Source organism: Eupeodes corollae, chromosome 3, assembly GCF_945859685.1.
Source record: "Eupeodes corollae chromosome 3, idEupCoro1.1, whole genome shotgun sequence".
Classification (NCBI taxonomy): Eukaryota; Metazoa; Arthropoda; class Insecta; order Diptera; family Syrphidae; genus Eupeodes; species Eupeodes corollae.
The window spans coordinates 55,132,056-55,144,371 of NC_079149.1; the positions used below are offsets into that span (position 1 = coordinate 55,132,056).

The following is a 12,316-nucleotide window of genomic DNA, read 5'->3' on the forward strand; positions in this document are numbered from 1 at the left end:
TCAAAATTCAAATTAATGACACTCATTAAAATGCTATTGTATTTTTGTATTTTAATTAACAGACTACGCATTTATATTAAATACTTATACATAGTATGTCCATATCTACATACATATATCTAAAAAAGATGTATTTTTATTTTATTCACACATCACACTGAAAATCAAATTAAAAACACTCACGTATGTATGATGGTATAAGTACGAGTACTTCGAAACATAAATGGATTATTATTAATTATATTAAATATTTTGAACGTTTATCATTTTAATAAATTTTATTTATAAACAAAAACAACGATCCCAAACTCAAGCAAACTATTTTGTTTCGTACGATAATGATAAATTATCAATTAGATTTAATTGTAAATATTGTTTGGTTGTATGGAAATAAAAAGGTTGAATTACACCAACGTATTACTTTTCAAAATATTTTCTAACCCTATATTTTATAATATTTGTTTTTTCCGAAAACAAAATTTTAAATTGCCAGTACCTTCAGTCACTGAAAATTACTTTTTAATATTTTTGTTTTGAATTACAACGGTGAGAAATGAAAATAGAAACTGTTTTTGACATGCATACAAGATTTTTCAATATAAAATCGTCTATGAGTTCCATACATGCAACATGAAGTTCAGCAGTACTTAAAAATTGTTTATTTAAAATTGAATTAAATAAATGAGGTGCAAAAGTCTGTAGAGAACTAGGGCCTAGTGACTTATAACTCTCAACTTTTTCTATGTGCTATTCATGTCAGTGACCTTCAGCGATTGATCTCAAGGCCTCTGACATGACATGATTACAACCACTCTGAACTGTGACAACTAAACTAAATTGTGGAATTTGTATGCAGAATAAAAGCTGAGAAACCAAATTGTGTGAAACATCTTGGTGTCTATTGTACTGTTTATCTATTTGGCTCATCAAGGAAAAACTTCTTTTATCACTGAAAATGATAAGAAACATTTTTTTTTAGTTTCAAAATCATATGCATGTTTTGTACCTTTCTATATTGAATCTACGGTTCTATATTGAAGCTCTTCCAATCTAAATCTGTAAAGTTATATCCACTGATTTGCATCATTAGATTAACCATCTACAATCTATAGATATGTAAGCTTTATCAACTTACTTTATTAGTGAAATTCAGCTTATTGCTACCACCTGTTATTCGATATCGTTGCTATTATCATCGTGCTGAATTAAAAGAGGATTGATTATGTTCCAGAACGCATGTGTCGTTGTTCACTATAACATAGCAAGAGCATACACCAAATATAACATAGTTTTCACGTACAGTGCAAAAATGTCCTTTGAATTATTCACACAGTTCAAGTTTCCATTGGAAAGTATCCTCGGTCGGTTTTCGGACAACAATATTTGGTTTGTTGTTCATCCGTTTTTTAAAATATTCAAATATACCGGCTTCTGTCCGGTGCGAGTGTCCACAGACAGCTATCCTGATGTCAGTTTCCAATGGGATCGATTATTTGTGGTCCTAACAGGCCTGTGTTTTATTGGATTTACCGGTGAGTTTTGAGATAGTGAAGTGTAAATGTGAGGAATATTTGATGTTTGTTTAAAAAATTCGAATTGCAGCTGGCTTTTGCCGTGGAGTTCACGTCTTAAGTCACCTTGATAGTCTTGGGCTGCACGATGCCAATACAATTATCTCGTACATCACAAATTGGGCTCAAGTCTTTTCACTCTTCTTCCTAGCATGTGTGTCGCTAGTGACATCGTGGACCAATTTGGAAAAACTAAGGAATTTCTTTATGAAAATTCGACAAATTGACTTCGCACTGGAAATGACTGGTGTCGAAATATCCTACCGTGCGATGAGACGAAGGCTGTTTATACAAACAGGAGTGTCCTTTTTAATACCAACATGTCTATCGATGGTCAATTGTATAATGATTAACACCACGTTTCGAATAACTTCACCCTGCTATTGGTTCATCTGCTTCACACCCATGCTCCTGTTGACTTTAAAGGAGCTTCAATTTTACAATATTATGTTCTTGCTAAAGGGAAAGTTTGCAAAAATTAATAAGCAAATTGAGAAGCTATGTCAGCGGAAAATTATGCAGAACGAAACGTTGACTATGACAATCAATGCAAACATAATGACAAAGTGCTCGGATGAGAAGGAGTTGTTGGGACAAACTGACGCTCAATTAGTGGAACAAATGCGTTTTCTAGCGGAAATTTATTCTGACGTCGCTGATTGTGTTGACGAGGTTTTGGAGATATTTGCTTACCACCTTCTTATGACAACATGCATATCCTTTGCCGTCATTACCATCCAGAGTTATAACCTCTTCGCCTTGATCATGCACTCGCTGGCGATGCAATTGCATGAGATTTGTTTTACCATGGCATGGATTGTGGTCCAGATAATGGTGATTGGGGTGAATGTAATCGCTTGTACACAGACATCGACTGCGGTGAGTTTTTCTAGGGATGAGAATTTATTGAAAATACATAACGTGTATAAGTCAGGTACAGTCAAGTTCATTAACTGATTGTAAACATAGAAATGGTATTCCAGAATGTAAACAACGATTCCAATTCTCACCATTTGCGTTGTAAGGTGTTTACACACGAGGAAATGGAAGGATGTTCCTTAACTTTCAAATTACTCTTCCGCCTACTATGATGTTTTAGGTGGATGTGTTCTCGAAGCGGTAAAAATACATATTTCTCTTCTTCTGTATCTTTTCCATTTGAATTATCAATTGAACTGGTATGTTTAAAGATATTGCTACAGACTAAGACTGCAAAAAGTTTAGAGACTTTGTTATCAGTTGGTCCTGCGCTGACACCAATATTTTACTTCTAGGTGATTTTAGTTTACCACACATTGACTGGATTCCATCGGAAGACGAATCTTTCTAGACGAGTTTCTAGCCACCATTAAAAAATGTTATTTAATGTTCTGTAAAGGAGGCTAACAAAATTTAAATAACATAATGTGTATCTTAACCTAAAATTTGCACATTTGAGGGGCTAAAGTGACAAATTTAGTTATTAAATTACTTAAGAACACTGTTTTACAGCAAGATATAGTTTTACTATTTAGTTTGGACGATTCACTACAAATTTAGTTTAGACGATTCACTACATATGAAAGCATTCCAAGATTTCAACAGTTTTCTAAATACGCCATGTTTTAGAGCTAAAACACAATGGCTTAGAGGTTTTGTTGCTTTCACACATTCCTTTTAATGCGAAAACGGTACAAACATTCAAAAATGAGAAAAAATCCGATATTATGAATTTGATGGCTATTTTAAACGTAATTTTTTCGAACTCAATTTTTGGGAGTCTATTATTACTATCGTTATCAGTCTGATTAATCGTAGATTGACGCTGAAGCTAAAAAATACTTAAAAAATGTAGAGCGAAAAATGTTTAGTTCTTGAATATAAAGAAATAGGTGCATTTATCTATACAATTTCATTTTTTCAATTAGCCATTAGTTTAACTTTGCTGGTACATTTATATTATTAAAATTCGTGTTTAAATCTCAGTTCTAGGGCATTCAAAGCAAAATTAGACTTCTTTAAGATTTTAAAAGTTTTTGTATTCAACAGAAAATCAATTTTGAAATAAATAAATGCACGACTGGGTCCGTAGAACTTGCTTATTTCTTCCAAAAATCTATTTCAAAATAATAAATACATTTTAAGATTTGAAAATGTACCTGCAAAATAAGTTTTTCTCAAAAATTAAAATCCTATTTTATTTCTCAAAAAACATAGATCAACTTAATTTGTTTGATCAATTTGATCATCGGCAAGAGCTTGCAGAGAAGATTATTGAAATCGGTTTATTAGTTGTAGAGAAAACTTAAAAACAAAATAACGATTTAATAAGGATAAGGAGCACCCTTCTAGAGCAATATCAAAATACGTTTTCCTTTTATAAAGAAGACAAATTAAGAACAACACATTAAGAGAAAGTTTTAAGAACAACTATCGGTTCATTTTGGTAGTACCCGTGGAATGACGGTTAGTGCGTTGGACTGTCATGCAAGGGGTCTTGGGTTCAATCCCTGCCTGTGCCACCTTAATTTAAAAAAAAAATAATTTTCGCGGGTACTGCCTCTTGTGAGGAATTGACAAATGGCTTCCTTCTGGATCGTCCATTGGTTAAAAGTTGATGAATTTTTGCTACGTTTTTGGAATAGGGCTTGATTTCCTATTCATATTATGTTCTTTTTCCAGTCCTCAGTTAAAAGTAAACTTTAGCAACAAAGTTTAGGGAAATTAAACATTTTATTTTCAAAAAAGAGGCTGGGATGCGACCCACACTGATAACTTCCCATCCCGTCTGACGATTTGTCTTGCTTAAAAGTTTGTCTGTATGTACTCGTATCAAATTTTACCAAATTTGCGTACTATTTTTTGTAGATTTTATTTTTTATGAAAAAACGGACTGTTGGATTTTTATATAAAAATTACTGAATATCGAAAACAATATTTTCTGTGAAATAAAATAAGTTTCAAGCCAATATTTTTAAGTTTTGAAAAGCTATTTGAGTCGAAAGTAAATTTTTACGAAGTTTTAGTATTGTTTTTTTTTAGAGTTTTATTTTTTGTAAAAAAACTGTCAATTCGATTTTTCAAAAATTTTACCAAATGTTGAAAACAATATTTCTTATGAGCTAAAATTACTTTGAAGCCAATATTTAAAATTTTTAAAGAGATATTTGAGTCGAAAATCAATTTTTACCAACTTTTATACATTTTTTTTAAAATTTTTTATTTTTTGTAAAAAAACTGTCAATTCGATTTTTTTCAAACTTTAACTGAATGTTGACAACAAGATTTTTTGAAAGATAAAAGTAAATTAAAGCCAATATCTCAAAGTTTTGAAAAGATATTTGAGTCGAAAATCAATTTTTACCAACTTTTATAAATTTTTTTTTATTTTTTTATTTTTTGTAAAAAAATTGTCAATTCGATTTTTTTCAAACTTTAACTGAATGTTGAAAACAAGATTTTTTGAAAGATAAAATTAAATTAAAGCCAATTTCTCAAAGTTTTGAAAAGATATTTGAGTCGAAAATCAATTTTTACCAACTTTTATAAATTTTTTTTTAAGTTTTTATTTTTTGTAAAAAAACTGTCAATTCGATTTTTTCAAACTTTAATTGTATATTGACAACAAGATTTTTTGAAAGATAAAAGTAAATTAAAGCCAATATCTCAAAGTTTTGAAAAGATATTCGAGTCGAAAATCAATTTTTATCAACTTTTATAAATTTTTTTTTAGGTTTTTATTTTTTGTAAAAAAACTGTCAATTCGATTTTTCTCAAAATTTTATCAGATATCAAAAACATTATTATTCGTTGCACAAAATTGTTTTGGAGATGAAAGCATATTTCAGTCGTAAAATTTTGGAGGTGACAATTTTTTTTTTTCAGTTTTATTGATTTATAAAAAAAACCGTTATATTAATTTTTTTCAAAAAATATATTTGTTTGGTATCACGTTACAATATATTATATAAAATTTAATTCAAGTCTCTAGCGTTTTTGGTTCTTAAGATATTTAGGGTTAACCAAAATTTTCTTCTTTTTTTCAAACTGCTATGGTAAAAAAACCACCCACGCAATTTTCTTGAGAGCCCTTTCTGCATCTTTCTGCCTTATTATCTGTATAACAAAATTTATTTGAAGTCGATATCTCTTCTGGTTCTTGAGCTATGGACGACGAAAAAAACGTCGCGAACGTACGGACGTACGGACGTACGGACGTACGAACGTACGTACACACGCACGCACAGACATCTTTCTAAAAATCTTTTATTTCGACTCTAGGGACCTTGAAACGTCGAGAAATGTCAAAATTTTCAATTTGACAAATCGGACCCATTACAATAACTTCCTATGGGAAGTTAATAAAAACAATAAATAATTCAATATATAAAGGGGTCCATATTCAACAACACAATACGATTATTTTTAAATTGAAGTAAATTTCTACGATAATACAAATAAATCCAACCCACCGAAATCTACCGAGCATAATTTTTGTAACGATATAATACGTAGTTGTAGTGTCTTCAGAATCGGCTTTTCTCATGTAAGGGGCCAAGAATTATCCGTCAGACTTTTATCTTGAACGCATCCTAGAGGTCCGAGTATCTATCAATAAGCACCAAGGTCTGGGATCCATATGTACATATAATTCACAGAACTATAATTCTATTACAATCTGGTGGAAGAGATTATTATATTTCCAAAAAATTCCAAATAAAAATTGAATATCTAACTGCCATAAACCTTAATTGAACTTTGTACCCTTGGAAAATTATGTGGCCTATCCGAGTTCATTATATTTATACCGTCAATTAATATTAAGTGTTTTAATTAAATTCACGAACAGGGAGCAATGGAGTTGCTACAATTTTTGTTTTTGGAAAAATCTATTGGTTCCTTAAGTTTTGTGTGATATGTGATGCAAGATAAGCCAAAAACACGTTAATTCTAGTTTTACTAATAAACAGAAGTTTATTCCATACATAAACTACCGAATAATCTAATAAAAAGTGTATGAAAATAACCTCCAAATTAAACAAAATAGATTACTTAATTGCCTCTTAGATTGATAGTATTAGTATTTGATATCGAAGATAAATTTATTTTTCCCCAATCAACAATAAAATAAAAAAAACTAATAAAACAGGTATTTTAGATAATAGATCTTTCCTTTAAATCAAATTATTTATTCTTGATACAATGCTAATAACAATTGTCGTTCGTTCAAAATTTTCCTTTTGTAAGGAGTTGCCGCATATGGTACTTGGAGAAGTCAGAGCAGAGTAATTGAGACTGGGGACAACGTTTCAGTGTTTCTTAACACTGGTCGACAAGGCTCTTATAATGTTTTTTGATGGTCTTCATTCAAATCTGACCTAAAAATTAATGCATCACCTCAGGTTTTTGATATATTACTTAATTGGAAAAAAAAACTTATATAAGTTTTTTTGAGAACATTTATGAAGTAATTTTTTTGACAATAAAATTCGTGATGGTTTTTCAAATCTTTAATTCCTTTCGTCATTATTCAGTTAAAATATTTATAATTTTTCATATGATAACCGTTATTCGAAAAATCTCCAAAATTTGTTAAATTTCACTCGACTTACAAAACTTTATAAAAAACGCTGAACAATTTATGCTAAAACGGTTTTCAAGAAAAAAAATCAAAACTGTTTGAAAGAAAGTTTTGTCTACACATTAAATTTTTAATATGCTTACATAGGTTTATTAAAACGGGTATTTTAAAAAATTGAGCAAATGGCTAAATCAGCACTAGTAATTATTTCCAAAGCGAATTTTTTTAAACTATGAAAGTATCAAATGCAATATTTTTTCAAAACATCATATAGTCAAATAAGGAGTTATGAAGTCATAACTAATGAGAATTTCGAAAAACTAATTGAGATACTAAAATGATTTAAATTGTATCTAGAAGAGAATGATTAGTTTTTTGCAGAATCATCATACAATTTATTGTTAAGAGGTATTGTGAGTTTTAGTTAAACCTTAAAAACCCCGTTTTGAAAATCTAATGTGATAGAAAAATGTAAAGCCAAAATTCGAGAGGACATCTTAATTATTGAACAAGTATTATTTGTTTGTCGAGCAGTAAAAAGCGTAATTTTGTCGAACAGTGTAATTTCTAAAAAAATAAACAATTTATTGCATTTAAAATAATGTGCACAACTGGATTGCACGAACTTGTTCCTGTATTCAAAGACTCTGTTAACAAATATATTTTATATTTAAAAATGTAAAAAAATAATAATTTAATAACAAAATAAGCTTGCCTTCAAAAATTTAAATGTCATTTAATTATTTAATAGAACTTTGATTTATTGAATTTTAAGCTTTAAAATTTAATTTTTGTTTTTAAATATTGACCCGTTTTTGAGATATTGAATTTTTGAAAAAAATACAAATACGGCCTTTTTTTGAATTTAAATTTGTAATCATCAAAGATTATTAAAGTATTGAGATCACTCTATTAGTTCATAGAGTTCTGAGAACTTTAACATTAATCACAATTTAATGGAATGCATACAAAATTTATAAAATAGCTACAATCTGAACTTTGTTTGTCTAACGTTAATATTTTAATATGCAATTAACTACTTACTTTGCAGATGGCAGATACGGGTATATTTTTACACAAACTAAAGCCACGAGATGACTATGGATTGTTCCTCCAAATGGTAATGCACATTATATTGATAATATAATTGATTGTGAACGTAAAGTTTCAGAAAAATCTTCAAGATTCTTTTAAAATAGCTCTTAAGATGTTTTAAAGCATTTGTCTATTTTCAAAATTCTAATAAAATGACAGTTGAACTGTGAGCGATTTTGAATTATGAAAAGATAAACATAAAAGAACTAGTGATAAAATGACGTTATTTGAACTGACTCCTAATAAACTCAAGACTTAATTCACTTAAAAACAAAGATCATAAATAAAAGTATATTTCTAGGTGCAAGTATTTTCAATGGAAGTCATGCATAGGAAAAAACCTTTTACAGCTGCTGGTTTCTTCGAAATGAATTTCAAATTATTTACATCTGTTAGTATTAAATTTCAATATAATATTGAAAGTTTTAATTTTATTAACCAAATATTTATTTTGTTTGTAGATAGTAGCAGCAGTAACAACATATCTCATTATAATCATTCAGTTCCATTTGGCAAATTTGGAAATGAATTCATCTAATAAAAGCCAAGAAAATCTTTAAGCTGATACAAAATTTGAAATAAAAGTTCGTATTTTGGTTTGTGTCCATGAAAATATCAATATTTTAAGTAAGAGAGCTTTTAAAGGTTTTTATAATGAAGACGTTCAATTTATCATGAAATTGTGTGCAATTATACATATTAATAAAATTATTTATTTTCACTTGTATTTTGTATGTGAGCTACAGAAGAATATAAAACTTTTTACACCATATGTAGAAATTCGCTCTAATGCTGAAAAAGTAAATCAATGCACAAAATTTGCTTATTTATTGGTTATAGAAAAATGTACACGGATTAATTTAAAGAATTCCAATGAAGGGTTTAATTTTAAATAGCTCATAACGTCAGCAGCTGTCACTGTTGACAAATTAGTTAAGTTAACGATATTAGACCCTTTTGAAAAAAGAAACCAACACAATACATCAAAAGTCATAAAATGACATAACACCTAATTGTCCACCTAGATACGCATCTTTTTTATCTTATTGATTTCTTGTGCCAGTATAACAAGACACAAATTTAAGAAAAAATTGCTTTTTCAAATTTAAATTCATTGACAAAATTTAATTTCAATAGTTGAATTTCAAAGTCATTCCATATATTATCAATTTAAGTTTTCATTGAAAAAATAAAAGAGCTGGAGATGCGTTTTTACATTCAAACATTATTAAATATGGTAAACAAAAGTGTTTAACTTTATTCGATTTATCGGTCACGAAGAAGTTTCACAATTAACAATTAATGTGTTTTTTTATTTTATTAAATCTTAAAATTGAGTTATAATTATAATCATCTAATTTTAATATAAACTTGTGTATCTCGCATAGCCATGGGCATGAAGCTGTCGCCCTTAAAAGGTCTTGTCTTATCACTACCCAATGTTGATCTCATTTTATTGGAAATAAAAATAATGCAGTCGAACGTGATCGCGGTCATGTTAACATCACTTCTTCAACTTTAAACTGAAACATTTAACCATCATCGTTTAAGAGAAATGTGTCTCTTAAAATTCAGATTTACTATACGATATCTCTTTGTTTGGGTATATTGCATTAAGCCTCGTAAGTCGTAACAAAACAACTTTCCACCTAAGTAAACAACCGAGGCAAACCCACAGAGCCCACCTTCAACTGTTCATAGAGATAATCTTTCGCAACATCAAAATCGTGGCAGTTGTCTTGTCTGCCTCTCTATTTATAGACCCCATCGATCGGGTAAACCGGCTGAACGGCTTAATATAAACTGCACAATGTTTTGAACTCCAAATAAGCCTCAGTCAGTTCGGTTTTCAGTCTTTAGTCTTTGGGTGTTGATGCGTGCGTAAAATGATTGAGACTAAATATACCTCTTAAAATAGCAGCTTATAAAGTAATGTGTATAAATAACACAAATAGGTTTAAAATATCAAAACTATTTTTATATATATTATCAACTTTTTTCACTTATTTTATATCTAAAATTTAATAATTTCTGTATATATTTTTTGAGCAGCATATTGGCAGATTATTTCTGAACATGTCGTCACAATTATCTCTTTGGTGCAAATTAAAATAAATTAAATTAACAATAATACAGAAATAAAATCCAATAAATGTTTAAACGATAATGGAATGCTAAAAAACGAAGCTTGTGCAGAATTAAAGTTATAAATATGAACATTATTATTATCGTCGGTATAATCGTATTATATTTGTTTTCAATTCGGTTACAGCTGTTTCCCTTTCATTTTCAATGGCTATATCAATTAATTCAAAAGTATGACTAAAATGACATTGACTTGATCGATCAATAAACTAATTGAACATAGTTCAAGTTTATAAATTAGCTTAATGTAGGTAGAAGAAAGGAGGGCTAGAAGTGCTTAGATTATAAAAGAAATATAGTAATACAAATACTCATACTTTTAATAATAACCAAAATAAAACATTTCACAGAAAATACACAGTTTTCTTTTAAATTCACCTACAAATTAATTTCTAACAACTAAATATAAGATAAATGTCGGAAAATTCTATACGATTTATTAAATTGCTAAATCCAAGTTAGCAATTTACTAGGTTAAAAAGTTGATTTAGCAAATTTTGAACGATATTTAATTTAGCAATTTGCTTAAATTAAAATTAAGGAATCGCTACTTTAAATTTAACAATATGCTAAATCTATATGACATCTGTAACATTATTAACATAAGAGTAGAGGATGGAATCTTCCAGTCAACAGATGGGAGTTCCTGTTAATAGGTCCGTTTAAGTGTATTTGCTTTGTTTACTTCAAAAACTGTCACTTTTAAGACATGTTTGGATGTTCATTTTTTAATAAAAGGAAATTAGAAAAATTGCTAAATAGTAAGAAAATTGCTAATTAGTAAATTGTTGAATCCTTAACAATAGGTTTTTTTTTTTTAATTTAGTGTCAATGTTTTTACTTTAAAAAATTATATTTAAAATAGTGATATTCTACATTTAAAAATTGTTTCTATTTCAGTTTAATAGAAAATAATCGGTTGAAATTGAAAATGATAAAAGACCAGAGCCGGCCTTCTCTAAATTTGGTAACTTTCTTTGAACTGATTCAAGATCATTTTAACGAATACTTATAGATGGTCTCTCAAGTATTTGTTCTTCAAATTATCCATATATTTGTTGGTATTTGGTTTTGACACCCTACCTACATTTCGTGTTTTTAGTCACTTTCAAATATCTTCAGGTTAGTCTATAAATTAACCACGAAATGTCCTACAAACTAACAATGCTTTCAATTTATTGAATTGGATCAACAAAATGCGTACTATTTTTCCAGTTAGGCAGTTTTATCCAGAAATTTGATTCATGCATTGCTGTGCATTAAACTACCAACTTAAAGCGTGAAATGAGGCCATTGGTAGTGATGAAATTGGTAATGATGACCGTAGATTCCTATATCTTCCGCAGAAATTGGGCATCTGTTACTCCACTTCGCACTGTGTGTAGAATTTGACAGAAGAACTTAGGTGTGAAGCCTTTAAAAATTAAGATGGTGCATGAGTTGAAGCCGAATGAACTACCACAATGAAGAATTTTTGGAAGTATGGATTCTTCAAAAAATGGCGGAATATAGACGTTTTTAGCGAAACATTCTGTTCACAAAGGTTAAAAAGATTTAATCATAAAAGCTACCAGTACATCCAGAAAAATTTACTGTTTGGTGTGGATTATGATTATTTCATTTAGCTTTAAAAATTTCGCTCGTTATAACTTTTTATGCGCCTTGGAATTAATCTTTATAGCAGATATAAGAACATTTAAATTTATTATAAATCCGTAGCAAAGTCAGACAGGGCTGTATTCTTTCACCAATATTGTTTTTGTTGGTGATAAGCGATGCACTGCGCTCCGCTTTGTCAGGTAGCTTAGGGATACAACGGACTTACATCCTATTTTACTCTCTCATAGGATCATGGATCTCCATCAAATGACAACAAGTGTGGAGGTGGAGAGAGAAGCAGAAGTTGTGGGGCTGAAAAAAAATGATCAGTCTCCAAACCTGACCA

General features: G+C 29.3%; 1 protein-coding gene across 1 annotated transcript; it reads left to right on the plus strand.

Annotated features, from left to right (window-relative positions):
* The first annotated feature begins 1,205 nt into the window (after positions 1–1,205).
* Positions 1,206–8,945, plus strand: LOC129951794 (putative gustatory receptor 28b). Its single transcript, XM_056064113.1, has 5 exons — positions 1,206–1,532; positions 1,603–2,450; positions 8,183–8,251; positions 8,528–8,617; positions 8,688–8,945. Exons 1-5 carry the CDS (start codon positions 1,223–1,225, stop codon positions 8,784–8,786), a joined length of 1,416 nt encoding a protein of 471 aa, XP_055920088.1. The 5' UTR covers positions 1,206–1,222; the 3' UTR covers positions 8,787–8,945.
* The last annotated feature ends 3,371 nt before the right edge of the window (positions 8,946–12,316 follow it).

Excerpts from the sequence above, each read along its gene's own strand:
- LOC129951794 (XM_056064113.1), top strand. The coding sequence starts at position 1,223 with ATGTTCCAGAACGCATGTGTCGTTGTTCACTATAACATAGCAAGAGCA. Across the intron at positions 8,252-8,527 it reads ATGGATTGTTCCTCCAAATG|GTGCAAGTATTTTCAATGGA; the intron begins GTAATGCACATT and ends GTATATTTCTAG. Across the intron at positions 8,618-8,687 it reads ATTTCAAATTATTTACATCT|ATAGTAGCAGCAGTAACAAC; the intron begins GTTAGTATTAAA and ends TTTTGTTTGTAG.